This window comes from Physeter macrocephalus, chromosome 2, assembly GCF_002837175.3.
Source record: "Physeter macrocephalus isolate SW-GA chromosome 2, ASM283717v5, whole genome shotgun sequence".
Taxonomy (NCBI): Eukaryota; Metazoa; Chordata; class Mammalia; order Artiodactyla; family Physeteridae; genus Physeter; species Physeter macrocephalus.
The window spans coordinates 18,247,779-18,260,782 of NC_041215.1; the positions used below are offsets into that span (position 1 = coordinate 18,247,779).

The 13,004-nt window shown below is 56.1% G+C and overlaps 1 protein-coding gene and 1 long non-coding RNA gene across 3 annotated transcripts in view; one reads left to right on the forward strand and one right to left on the reverse strand.

Annotated features, from left to right (window-relative positions):
* LOC102986245 (cAMP-specific 3',5'-cyclic phosphodiesterase 4A) overlaps positions 1-13,004 on the reverse strand; it is a 16,540-nt gene continuing 3,536 nt past the window's right edge. Inside the window, exons 2-14 of one of the 2 annotated variants that reach the window (XM_028499621.2) lie at positions 12,878-12,914; positions 12,685-12,755; positions 11,836-11,885; positions 11,544-11,656; positions 7,961-8,054; positions 6,174-6,394; positions 5,014-5,112; positions 4,752-4,916; positions 4,091-4,190; positions 3,809-3,963; positions 3,452-3,574; positions 2,818-3,000; positions 1-742 (exon numbers count right to left, since the gene is read on the reverse strand). In XM_028499621.2, the coding sequence (XP_028355422.1) occupies positions 62-742; positions 2,818-3,000; positions 3,452-3,574; positions 3,809-3,963; positions 4,091-4,190; positions 4,752-4,916; positions 5,014-5,112; positions 6,174-6,394; positions 7,961-8,054; positions 11,544-11,656; positions 11,836-11,885; positions 12,685-12,755; positions 12,878-12,914 (2,092 nt within the window). In that variant the 3' untranslated portion in view covers positions 1-61. Of the gene's footprint in view, positions 743-2,817; positions 3,001-3,451; positions 3,575-3,808; positions 3,964-4,090; positions 4,191-4,751; positions 4,917-5,013; positions 5,113-6,173; positions 6,395-7,960; positions 8,055-9,579; positions 9,752-11,543; positions 11,657-11,835; positions 11,886-12,684; positions 12,756-12,877; positions 12,915-13,004 lie in introns of those variants that run through there. The other variant, XM_055080879.1, reaches the window with a different exon arrangement.
* LOC102986063 (uncharacterized) lies at positions 11,656-12,623 on the forward strand. Its single transcript, XR_003683091.2, has 3 exons — positions 11,656-11,731; positions 11,993-12,109; positions 12,522-12,623. It is a non-coding gene; the product is annotated as an uncharacterized lncRNA (long non-coding RNA).

Below are 13,004 nucleotides of genomic sequence, written 5' to 3' on the forward strand. Positions count from 1 at the left end.
GGTGGGGGGGTGATGGTGGCGGCGGGAGGCAGGGAGGCCAACGAGGTGTAGAGGCCGAGGCTCAGGTAGGGCCTCCAGCTGACCCCCACCCTCCAGGAGCTGGGAGTGTGGATGGATCCTCGCCCGATGTTCCTGTGCAGGCGCAGCACGCCCTTTTGGCAGCCTGATCCTCTTTTTGGGCCCCCACCTCGGCCGCCGTGGAGGGGAGGCCCAGAAGGCCCGGGTCCTCCTCTGGAGGGGGCGGGGTCCTCAAGACAGGCAGAGAGAGGCTCTCAGGAGACAGGGCAGGGGGGCTGCTGCAGCCTACAGATGCATCTGGGGGCGTGGACACGTCCTGACCCTTAGCCACACTATCTGCTGAGTCTGCTTGCTGTGTCAAGTACATTTCCTCTACCTCCACCTCCGTAGACTGGTCCTGGCCATCGACCTCCAACGGGTCCTCAGCTGGGAACATATCCTGGGCGGTGGACAATTCCTCCACTTCAGTTGCACCTGGGGCAGTGGACACCTCCTCCTCTTCTTCCTCCTCCAGCGTCAGCTCAAACTGGAACTTATCCGGTGGAGGGGGGTGGCCTGGTCCCCCGGGCTCCTCCTCGGGTGGTGGCGATGGGCTCTGCCGAATGGCACTGTAGTACCAGTCCCGGTTGTCCTCCAAAGTGTCCAGGATCTCTTGGGCATCTGGGTGAACCAAGTCGGCCCACGTCTCCCACAGCGGGTGTACGATGTAGTCGATGAAACCCACCTGAGGGAGGGAGAAGGAAGAATAAACCAGGGATCTGCCGGTGCAGATGGCACCACCATGCTGCGGGATCTAATAAAAAAATTTTTTTTAAGTCTTTATTGAATTTGTTACAATATTGCCTCTGTTCTATGTCTTGGTTCCTTGGCCACGAGGCATGTGGGATCCTAGCTCCCCCACCAGGGATCAAACCCACACCAACCCCCTCATTGGAAGGTGAAGACCCGACCACTGGGCCGCCAGGGAAGTCCCAAAGATCCCGCATGCTGCGTGGCATGGCAAAAAAAAAAAAAAGATAAAAGATGTTGATACTCTTGGACCCAGCAATCTTGCTTCTCCAGAGCCACCCTGGAAAAACTCTTGCACAAGTAAGAAAAAAAGAAAAAAAAAAACACGTATGAGATGCAAACAAAAACTGGAAACACCTCCGTATATACATTAATTGGGAATTAGTTTATTTTTTTTAAGTTATTATTATAATTTTTTGGCCACACCATGCGGCACGTGGGATCTTAGTCCCCGACATTCCAGGGAGGAATGGCTGGAGCTTCAAGAGCATCTGTGACCACAAGAGACATCTCTGAGGAGAGAACCCCCAAGCTTCGCATGACAGAAGAGAAACACTGAAAGTTCTGGGGTGTCTGCCAACTATGTGGAGTCAGAGAGAGCCAAATTCCCTTTCTCCAGACTTTCCTTACATAAGAGAAAAAAAAAACAAACCAATAAAGCTTTATCCTGTTTGAGTCGCTGTGAATTCCTCACTACTAAACACTTATATGTCCACCAACAGAGCAATCCACACAAACCATTATCCATCTGTCTCTGTGGGAATACTATATAGTAGTGAAAAAGGATATGCTTAATCTATGTGCAACAATGTGGACAGATCTCCAAGTCATTTTTGGAAAGAAAAGGCAAGCTGCATAAAAATAGGTATACATTGGGAATTCCCTGGCGGTCCAGCGGTTAGGACTCCGCACTTTCACTGCCAAGGGCCCAGGTTCAATCCCTGGTCGGGGAACTAAGATCCTGCAAGCCATGCAGTGCCGCCCCCCAAAAAAGGTATATATTGATACAGTTTATATTTTTTTAAAAAGCTAAACCCACAAACTATTGCTATTAAGTTGCTTGTGAACATAAATACATAATAAAACAAGCAAAACTAGTTTTCATCAGGGGCTTGGGGCTATGTGCATGCCCTGGGAACATTTGGAAGTGTTTGGAGACATTTTTGGTTGTTACCGCAGGAAGGGGAGGGTGTTCCTGGCATCTAGTGAGTGGAGGCCAGGGAAGCTGCTCAACACCCTACAATGCACAGGACGGTCCCACCACAAAGAATGATCCAGCGCCAAATGCCAACAGTGTTGAGGCCGCATAACCCTGGATGGGAAGGACATACACACCGAACCGGGAAGAGGAGGTCTCACCAGGGAGGAGGCTGGAAGCAGGGAGAGTGAGAAACTCTTATATTCACACTTCAGTGTTGTCTTTTACGAGACCGTGTTTCTGTCCCTCTCGTTAAATTAAAAAGGCACGTGATGAAGACGAGTCGTTTAACTTCATTTCAAAATCCACCAAGGGACCTCCCTGGTGGTCCAGTGGTTAAGACTCCGCACTTCCACTGCAGGGGGGCACGGGTTCAATCCCTGGTCAGGGAACTAAGATCCCGCATGCCACGTGGCGTGGCCAAACAACAGCAACAACAACAACACTCTCCACCAAAACTCAGGCACAAAATGAGTGTCCAGGTTATAGGGAAACCGAGAGGCTGAAAGGACATGACGTCTGTAACTAAGGGCCAGGTAAGCGTTATTACTGATGTTATGGCAGTTGCTACAAATGAGTTACAACTGTCTGGGTGCAAATCTACAACTTATGAGTCCAGAGGCTCAGTTCGATTGTTTTGTGGAGGGGAAAGTGTTGCCTATTTCCCATCAGGACAGAGAAGGAAAAAACAGACAAAGACAAACTTGACACTGTTTACGGGCAGGTTAGGACCTCTCGGGCCTTTGGAGCTCCAGGCCGGTGTGGGGTGAGGAGGCCCGTCCTACTCTCTTCCAGGGGTGCCAAGACTGTACCTGAGACTTCTCCACCGAGGCCGTGTGCTTGTCGCACATGGGGCTGATCTCCATGCCACGCTCGCGTTCACGGTCGCCCTGCTGGAAGAACTCGGCCATGATGCGGTCGGTCCACTGGCGGTACAGCTCCAGCGGCTTGGTGGGGTTGCTGAGATCTGCACAGTGCACCATGTTCCGTAGGACCTGCATGGGGTGGCGAACCTTCAGAGGCCGTATCCCCGTCCTAGTCTGAGGCCTCAGGCTTCCTTACTTCCCCTTTGGAAGGAGAGTAGGGGAGAGTGGGTAGCGGGGAGATGGAGAAAGGTAGAAGAGGTGAGGAAAGAGGGTTGATGAGTGGGGGAGAGAAGGGGAGAGATGAGACGAGGTTGATGAGCAAAGGGCAAAGAGGCGGTGGGGAGGCAGGGGTGTGGGGGACATGGAAACAGGTTGATGAGGAAAGGGAAAAGGGAACCGGAGGAGATGCGGGGAGATGGGATGGAGAGGTGGGAATTGGAAAGGGTTAGATGGACGAGGAGAGAAAAAGAGACAGGACGATGGGCAACCTGGGAGCTGGAGCAGACGGAGGGGCAGTAACCCAGACATAAAGGGGGAGGGTAGGGTCCAATCTCCCTATACGGTGTGGGGAGGGGGTCACCTGGATGCGGTCGGCATAGTTATCCAGCAAGAGGACCCCCGAGCTGGTCACTTTCTTGGTCTCCACCATGGTCTTCAGGTCAGCCAGGAGGGTCATGTGCTTGGACATGTCCGTGGCCAGCACCTGTGGGCAAGAAGTTGTCACAGGGGCCATTGAAGCGTGGCCGCCCGCTGTACTGACCTGGGCAGGGCCTCTGAAGTTTTCACTCCGCACAATCAGCCGCCACGACCCACTCCCAAAGGACGCCTCCCCCACTAGGGGCCTTTCTGTCCCAGACTCAGACCTGGCCCTCCCCAATGCCCCCTTGCCCCAAAGGTGACCTTTCCCACTCTGTCCCCATCCCCTCGCCCCGCCCACCATGTCGATGACCATCTTGCGCAGGCTTTGCCGCTGGCGCTTGCTGAGGTTCTGGAAAATGTCGCAGTTGTCTTCCTGCAGCAGCTTGAAGCCCACGGCCAGGTGGTGATTCTCCAGCACCGACTCGTCATTGTACATGAGCGCCAGTTCAGAATCTGTAGCCCAGGCAGGGTTGGGCAGTCAGGGGAGGGGAGGACCCACCCAGGGCGCCCCCCGCTGGCAGGGGCCCCGCAGGCCCCGCCTCCAGCCCAGCAGGCCGCGGCCCCGTGGCGGGCCACTCACTGGTGTTGATGAGGAACTGGTTGGAGACCCCAGGGTGGTCCACATCATGGATGGAAGCTGCGAAGAGGGCGGCGAGAATCTCCAGGTCCGTGAATACGGCCTGGGGGCAGAGGGAGATGGGTTAGAAAGATGGGGAGTCAGAGAGACAGGATAAGAGAGAGATGGGGAGTCAAGAAAGATGGGGAGGGCTTCCCTGGTGGCGCAGTGGTTAAGAATCCGCCTGCCAATGCAGGGGACACGGGTTCGAGCCCTGGTCCGGGAAGATCCCACATGCTGCGGAGCAACTAAGCCCGTGCGCCACAACTACGGAGCCTGCTCTCTAGAGCCCGCGAGCCACAACTACTGAAGCCCTCACGCCTAGAGCCCGCGCTCCACAACAAGAGAAGCCACCAAAATGAGAAGCCTGCGCACCGCAACGAAGGGTAGCCCCCGCTCGTCGCAACTAGAGAAAGCCCACACGCAGCAACGAAGACCCAACGCAGCCAAAAATAAATAAATAAATTTATATATTAAAAAAAGAAAGATGGGGAGTCAGGATAGAGAGGAACTGGGTCAGAGAGAGATGGACGTCAGAGACTCAGGGTCAGAGAGATAAACAGAAGATTGGAGATGGATAGTGTGGGGGGCAGCTGGGGAGACATGGGGGCCAGGCGACGCTCACATCCAGCGCAGGTGTGGCCAGCAGCACGTGGGTGGACTGCAGCACGTCAGCCGCGTGCAGGCTGTTGTGGTAGGCCACATCGGGGTGGTAGTGGTCCTCCAGGGTCAGCATGTATGTCACCATCGTGTCCACCGGGATGCGGAACTTCTTCAGCAGGTCCCGCTCCTGAGGGCAAGAGTAGGGGGCGGTGGTCCCCCACACTGGCTCTCCGCTCCCCGCCCCGCCCCCTCCCTTGCATCCAGCCCCACTCAGCCCGCCCTACCTGGAATATCGTGTACATGATGCAGCTGAGGGAACGGCCCCCGGCATAATCCGACACGCAAAAGATGTTCAGGCCCCACTTGTTCAGATTTTCCAATTCCTGGTGGAGATGGAGGCCAGAGGTCAGGAGCCCCCAAGGCCCAGGGCCCTCTAGACTCTTTTCTAGGAGTTCAGAACCCTGGTCTGAATAGTGGCACCATTATCGCTCACCCAGTAGGTGGCATGCCTCAGCAGTATAGAATTTACTTCCCAGGTCCTACTGGGCCAGAAAATAACAAAGCAACCCGAGTCTACGGAGTGTGTATTATCCACCAAGCACTGCACTAAGCGCTTGATTTCACATAGCAGGTGACGGAACCAAAACTCAGAGCAGCGACATGACTTACCCGAGACCTTGCCTCTCACAAGTGGCAAAGCTAGGATGTGAACCCAGCATGGCTGACCCCAAAGCACAGCTCAGCCTCAGTTAAACTGCTCTTGAGCGCTGAGAGGAAAGGAACATGGGCTAATTTTCCATGTCTCCCCAGAATTCAGAACAGCACCAGCACATAGTAGGTGCTCAATAAACACTGAATGACTGAATATAGCCCTGGCCAGTACTGGCACGCAGAGGGTTACAATAAATGTCAGCTGAGGGAGCCACTGAGCTTGCATCAAGTCCACTGTACAAATCAATGTGGGAGCCCCTTGGCTTAAGATTTCATGGAAAAGCCAGGAGGCAAATCCAGGTCTGGTCTGCAGTGGATGCTGTTTGGGTTCTGCCCAGATTCCCTCCACTGGTCAATGCACCGATCACCCAGCTGCTGGGGCTGTTGCTTACAAAGACTCACAGCTGCCCCTTGTCAAAAATCTGCTCTTCCCCCACAGGAGCTATGTGGAGGGGGTGATGCCATCCACCCTGGGGACAGCCCCCAGCCAATGACTGACACAAGGGTATAAGATGCCAGCACACTTGCCTCAAGGTGGACTCAACTCAGTGCTGTTGTTCATACTCCAGAGACCCCTGTGGACACCAGCTGAGACCACTCCCTCTCTCCTGAGAATCTCATAAAGCAGGCACACCCGAATCCTCATCTCAGGCTGATCCAAAGCCCAGTCCTTCTTTGGGCCCCAGGAGAACCCTGCCCCTCTCCAGCCCGGCCCCCCCGAGGCCCCACCCACTTGGGCCAGGAGTTCCTCTTGATCGGTCTTCACCCCAAAGCGGGGGATGCTGGAATCGTTCAGGCTGCTATGCATCAGCTTCTTCACCCCGGTGATCTGAGACATGGGCTGGAACTGTGGCCCAGGGGGCGGAGGCTGCTGGGAAGGTCTCTGCCGTGGCACTTGCTGTTTTTCTCGATCCTTCATTGCGGGTGATGGGATCTCCACTTCATTCTGCTTGTCTGCAGAAGATAGAGGAGAAGCCAGCATGAGAACCTCACAGAGGTTCCCTCATCTGGCTCTTAGACCCACCCCCCCAACCCCTCAAGCCCTGGGAAGTCTCACCCAGGAGGGCAGACCTATTCCGGGTGTCATGCTGTTAGTTACTTATGGACTGGAAACCAGAGAGGAGGTAGGAACTCTTCTGGGAGATGGTGGGCTGGAGTGGGGACCCTGGGGTCAGCCCGGAGCTATGGGGTAGCCCCAGTCCAATCACCAAGTTTGGCATGGGGGTGGCGTGGGAAGTCAGGAAGCAGGGTGGGGATGCTAGAGAGAGCCACCGCCTGCCTCGGATAGGCAGGGAACCTTCTCCAGCAGGCAGGGAAGACACCCCCATGGTGACCCAGAGGGCGGGTGGAGGTGGACAGCACTGGGAGGCGGGAGGGAAGGGTGGTCTCTGGCTCCATGGACCCCCACCCCCACCCCCTGGACACCAGGCTGTCTGGGGGCCAGGCCCAGAAGCCCCTTTCCTGAGCTCTTTAGGGTTTCCAGAGCCCAGCCAGGGCCACCCATTGTGACCTGGGGCCCGCCAGTCAATGACAGGGCCTAAGAGGGCTCATTTGCATGCCGTGCTCTTATTGGCTGGATCTCAGGCACACCACACCCCCAATGGCGGGAGTGTTTGAAACTCTGAAAAAACCTTCTTTCCAGCTTGGTGGGGGGGTACCCTGAATTCGGGGACCTTTGGTGATAAATTCTGAGGGTGAAATTATCCTGAGTTTGTGGGGGATATCCTCAGCTAGGTCTCTTGGGTTCAGGATGAGGTTAGGATGAGTTGGAGATCCCCATGAACTTGAGGGTTCCAGTGAATTTGGGGTTAGGGTTAGGGTTAGGGTTAGGGTTCAGGGTTCCACTGAGTTAGGAAATTCTCCTAAGTTTGGGGAATCACTTACAGGTTCTTAAGTGGGAGAATCCTATTAAATTTGGGTATCTAAAGTTTGGGGGGTGTCTACTGAATTTGGGGGGGTCATACCAAGTTTGGGGATTCTACTGAATTTGGGAGACTTTTCAGCTTGGTGGAAAGGTTTAGGGGTCTTTTATGGGCTCTTAAGGGCAGGGGTTCCCTCAAGTTTGAGAACCCTACTGAGTTCGGGCATCTCTCTTGAGTTTGAGGGGTCTTCTGAATTTGGGGGGGCCGAAATCCAAGTTTGGAGATTCTAGTGAATTTTGGGAGACTTTTCAGCCTGGAGGCATTTTAAAGTTTAGGAATTCTATTTGAGTTTGGGAGTTTCTTGGGGTCTTGAGTTTAAGAGTTCCAATGGGGTTCCCCTGAGTTTGGAGGAGCTTGGCAGCTTGGAGAGATTTTTAAATGTGGGTGTTCTATAGAAGTTGGGGTCCCACTAAATTTGGGGGCATTGCGATATAGTAGCTCTTGAGCGTGGTGACTTTCACCTTTGGGGAGTTGAGTCAGGGTCCCCTGGGCAAATGTGGGCCACAGGACCCAGGGTCTGCGGTGGCCCCCTACAGTCCAGTTATGCAATGCCTCCCCCCACACACCCACCCCCACACAAGTGCCACTCTTCACTCACCTAGGAATGTGGTGGAGATGTACTCAGATACCTGGTTTCCTGACCTGCTCATCTCTGACAGGTGTGTGAGTTCACGGTTTAGCATCCTCTTGAACTAAGGTGAAGGAGGCAAGAAGGAAGGAATGACGGGGTCATGGCAGGTGTGGGTGGGGGGGGTGAGGCCAGGCCCTCTCAAGAAACTTCTGAAGAACCCGTGAGTCCCTCTCATTTCTCTGCTCAGCCAACAGAGTCCTCAGCAGGCTGCTAGAGGGGAGGGGTCAGTCCTTCCTCTCCTCCCAGCTCTGGATGGGGGTCCCCAGGCTTGGGGAGTCAGGACTCAGCATACCCCTCCCTGTCTGAGGAAGTGGGGCTCCTCTTACCATACTCCCTCCTTCTCCCCCCAAGGAGGAGCCAGAGGGGCACCTGTGGAAGGGAGGGGTTCCTACCTAACAGGGAGCCAATGGGGTGTCAGGAGAATCCCGTCACCATGGTGATGGGAGTCTCCTTAGCAACTCCCCCTCCAACCAGCTGCTGAGCTGGGGAAAGGGGGGGCAGCCGGCGGGCCCTTTAACCCCTGCCTTCCCAGAGTTACCCCTGGCCCAGGTCTTCCCAGACAGGGACCCCACTCCCTGGGGTCCTGGCCCCCAGCCCCCAGCCTGGTTTGGAAGGAGGGAATGTAGTCCCGAAGTTCTGGGTGGAGAGGTTTGACCGGGGCAGGGAGAATAGTGAGCTGAGGAAACCCTAGTTCAGTCACCCAGGGGAGGGGGTTCCCATCATAGCCCCCTCTCCCCCAACCTCAGAGTGGTGGACAGATGCACGGATGGACAGAGCATACCCAGAACCAGGCTGGGGACTCCTCCTGGTCCCCCCATAGCACTTCACACAAGCATCTGCTGTGACATTGTGCATGAGGAGAAAGGGCATCGGCTCCCCGCCCCCAAGCTCCACCAAAGCACCCCCAAAGCAGGAGCAGACTCTGTCCAGAGAGGCAAGAGGGACACTCAGCAGGAAGGGTGAGCCCGCATGGCCCACATCAGGACGAGCGCTCCCTCCTCCCAGTGCTGCCAGAGGCCTGGGCACACATAGAGAGTCACACACGCACACACACGCACACACACACACACACACAAGACGGACCCACAAAGTCACACAATCGCACACAGAGTCACAGACTCCCATCTTACACAGTTCTACACAGCCCCAGACACACAAACCAAGGAGCATACACAACAAGGCAGTCACTGACACTCAGGGTCACACGCCCCAGAAAAATCATGCCGCTCTGGGCTCATAAACATGGCCCCAAACACAACACCACAATCAGAGCCACGTGATTTCAGCCAGGGCCACCCCCTTGTCCCTGACCCAGGCAAACAAGCATATAGCCAGGCAGCCCCCCACCACTGCAGACACACACGTGTGTGCACTGACAGTCACACCCAGAGAAAGACCCACACCCCCAGCCACCCGCCATCCACGCCCAGCCCTGGGCCACACACAGAGACCCAGTCACAAGGCTTCACGTCCAGGCCGCACACGTGCACAGCTGCACACACAAGCCTAGACCGGGGGCTGGAGGGTCTGAGGTGGGAGGACCAGAGCCGGGTCTCCTGCCCATCCTCCACCCCGAGTTCCCCTACCTGGTCCCACCAGCCCACCAGCCATGGCTTGGAGCAGGTCTCGCAGAAGAAATCCACCAAGGGCATCTTGGAGTCTTAGCCCTGCTCAGGGCTGCCGCACACAGAGGCTGGGCTTGGGGAGTCCCGGGATTAGCAGCTACTGTGCGGGGGGCGGGGGGGCAGGGTGCTGGGCAGGTGGGCAGTGGAAAGGGGAGCCGCGGAGGGGCCCGGGCCGGCCCAGCAGGGCTGGGGGCTCCCTTCCCCTCCGCGCTCCCGGCAGCAGACCTGGTTACATGGTCCGCCAGCCCCTGGCCCCGATGGGCACTCCCGCGGCGGCGGCTGGAGGCGGCCAGGGACCCCTGCCCATGGGGGGGGCGGCAGGGTAAGGGTCCCAAGAGGAGGCTTCGGAGGCTCTGGGCTCCGTGTGTTCGGCTGTGTGTGTGCGTGTGCGTGCTCACTGCAGCACTGGCAGGCTGCACTCGATGTCAGGTGGTGCTGGAGGTGGGGGGGGCGTTAAAGGGGCATTGGAGCCCACGGGCCTCAGGCAGGACCCAGCTGGGGCTGCTGGGGAGAGGCAGGGAGGCACACACACCCTGGAGAGGACGTGCCCCCTCCGTGGACACACCCAGAGACAGACACACACCCACATGCTCCACACACAGACACACCCACACTCAGACACACCTTGCACACCAATACAGCCAGACACTTGACACACTCATGCACTTGAATATACTCCAACACCCAAATGCTCTCCGTCCTTTGCTGACCACACACACACACACAGACACACACAGACACACACACACAGGGTCACAACTCTGTTGTTCAACACATTTATAGGTATATAGTTGACCTCACAGAAATACAAATGCCTTCAGACACACCCCTTCCAAGAACGCAGACTCACACTCAGATGTGGAGACACACACTAAGGGATAAACACCCAGATACTGGACACACTTACAGACACACTCAACACACCCACAGACACACTTGTAAACAAACACAAATACCCATGTTTTCTTAGACACATATGTGCCCTGACAAATCCATAAGGGGATACTCACACTCACACCCACAGATACACACGCACACACCCCATCGCAGAAATACACCCACAGACCTACATTCAGAGACACGGTCACATTCTCGGATGCTCAACACACCCTCAGGGACACGAGCGCCCTCAGGCTCACATGCTCCCAGACAAACCTCCACCCATGGGTGTATGCACCCCCCAACACAGACACCTCTACCTGCACATTCATTTCTTGATAGGCATCCTCCCACAAGGGCTGCTACCATGCTGCACAACTCCAGGAAGTGTCATTCACATTGCCTGCTTTCTGAATGGTGTCCCCTGGAGTTGTGCAGTGCACAGTCTGCACAGCTGTACATGGAAGCCTTGCACCCTCTCCTGCAGCCCTGCAAGCGCGCGCACACACACACACACACATGCACACACACACACAGAGTTACAAACACATGGAGATACACACTCAGATTCACATCTGGACCAACTCACACCTCTAGACATACACACCCCTCTGCCACAGCCCCCCACACTTACAGCCCCGCGTAATCAGCTGTGCACACCCACACATACTCCATAGATACACACGTGCATGCCACTCCTACCAGATCCTATTGGAACACACCTTCCCGCGCTGCAAATGTGTAGCCAACAAATCAACAGCCACATAGACCCATAGCCACAGATACACATTCATAAACCATACAAACATACAACCCACCCCCCAGGAGAGATGGTCGCCTACGGACACACACTCACAAACACGCACACACATACACCCCAGGGCCCCCCAGCCCTGGGAGAAGTCAGAATATATAGGTGCTACAAAGTCTGCCCAGGGATTGACCCCACCCCATAGGCTCTAGCCACAGGCTGACCCCGCCCACCAGCCACGCCCCACAGTTAACCCCACCCCAGCAGTCGGCCCCACCCCACAGGCCTAGCACACCTTGTGGGACGCCATCTCGCTGACAGAGCGGTAGGTCTGCATGGTCTCCAGTTGCTCCAGACACCAGTCGAGCTCCTCCAGCGTCTCCCGGGCCAACTGCTGACATGTCTCTTCTGGAGAAGGGGCAGCCGGGGCAGTGACTGAGAGGGTCCACATGCAGACCCCCAGAGGTGATGGGGGCCCACCAAGTGAGTAGGGTGCAGGGAGAGGGGGGTGAGACTGCCTCCCCAGGTGAGGGACCCCCCACTGGGGCAGCAAGAGGGGTCTTTCCCATCCCCCGGGGCTTAGTTACCTGATAGCGTGGCCTTGCAGACGGGGGTTGGGCCACCCAGTGGGGACCGCCTGCAAAGAAATGGGGCTTCAACAACAGCCTGGTCCTCCCCCATCTCTGCTTCCCCCTGTCCGTGAAGAGTGCTGATTTTCCTTTCTGAGCCCTCTCTGTGTCCCAGGCATGCTGCCATGTACTCTGCCCGCAGCCTCTCACAGAGCCCCACAAGAACCCATTTTACAGATGAGGAAACTGACGCTCCAGGAGGTGAACTGGCTTCCTCAAGACTACACGGCTGGTAGGGTCAGGTCCTGTGTCTCCAAAGTCCCTGCTTCCCTGACCATCCCTCCCCCTAGCTCCTTGAACTTGAGGATGGCTCTGCACCCCACTCCCAGAGGGACCAGCAGCTCCCAGCCACACCCCTGCCCCCAAATAATAACAACTGCTTCTATTTAGTGAGCACTTACTATGTGCTGGACAATATTCAAGCACTTTATATATATCACCTTCTGAACTCCTCATAGCAACTCTCTAATGGAGACACTATTAAATTCCCATATCATGGAGGGGAAACAGAGGCACCAGAGGATGGTATTTGCCCAGCAAGTTGGCATCAGGGCCAGGAGTGGCCCAGAGGCTGGGGTGGCTGGCCACCTAAGAACTCTGTCCAGACTCCTCCGTCTTTATTTATAAAAGTTTCTGCATCTTAGGCATTCAAATCACAATGATTTACTGGCTCAGAGGGAGCTGTCACTTGAACAGAGGCTCAGAGAGGTCAAGTGCCTGCCTGAGGTCACACAGCAGCACGGAGAGTTGAACCCAGGTGTGCTGAGCCTCATGTTCATGGGGCATTGGGGCCCAGCCTCCACTTACTTGTTGCTAGGAATGGGCACATTGGTCAGGAGGGAGAAGTTGCTGCGAACGCTCCGGAGACTGGCCAGCACCTGAGTTGGGGAGCCACAGTGAGGAAAGTGGTCCACCCAGAGGGGCAGCGGGGGGCTAGGCCCCTGTCCCCAGTTGTGGGGTAAGGTTAGAGCCCCTTCCCTCCTTAGGGGAGGGGCCTTACCTGGGCGAACGGTGTCACGATGAGGTCCTCTGCATGCCTACAAGGACAGGGGCAGGTCAGGGGTCTGCAAAGTGGGACCCCCAAGGGCCCAGGGTGGAGAGGGGCTGGGGTGCAGGGAAGCAAGTCT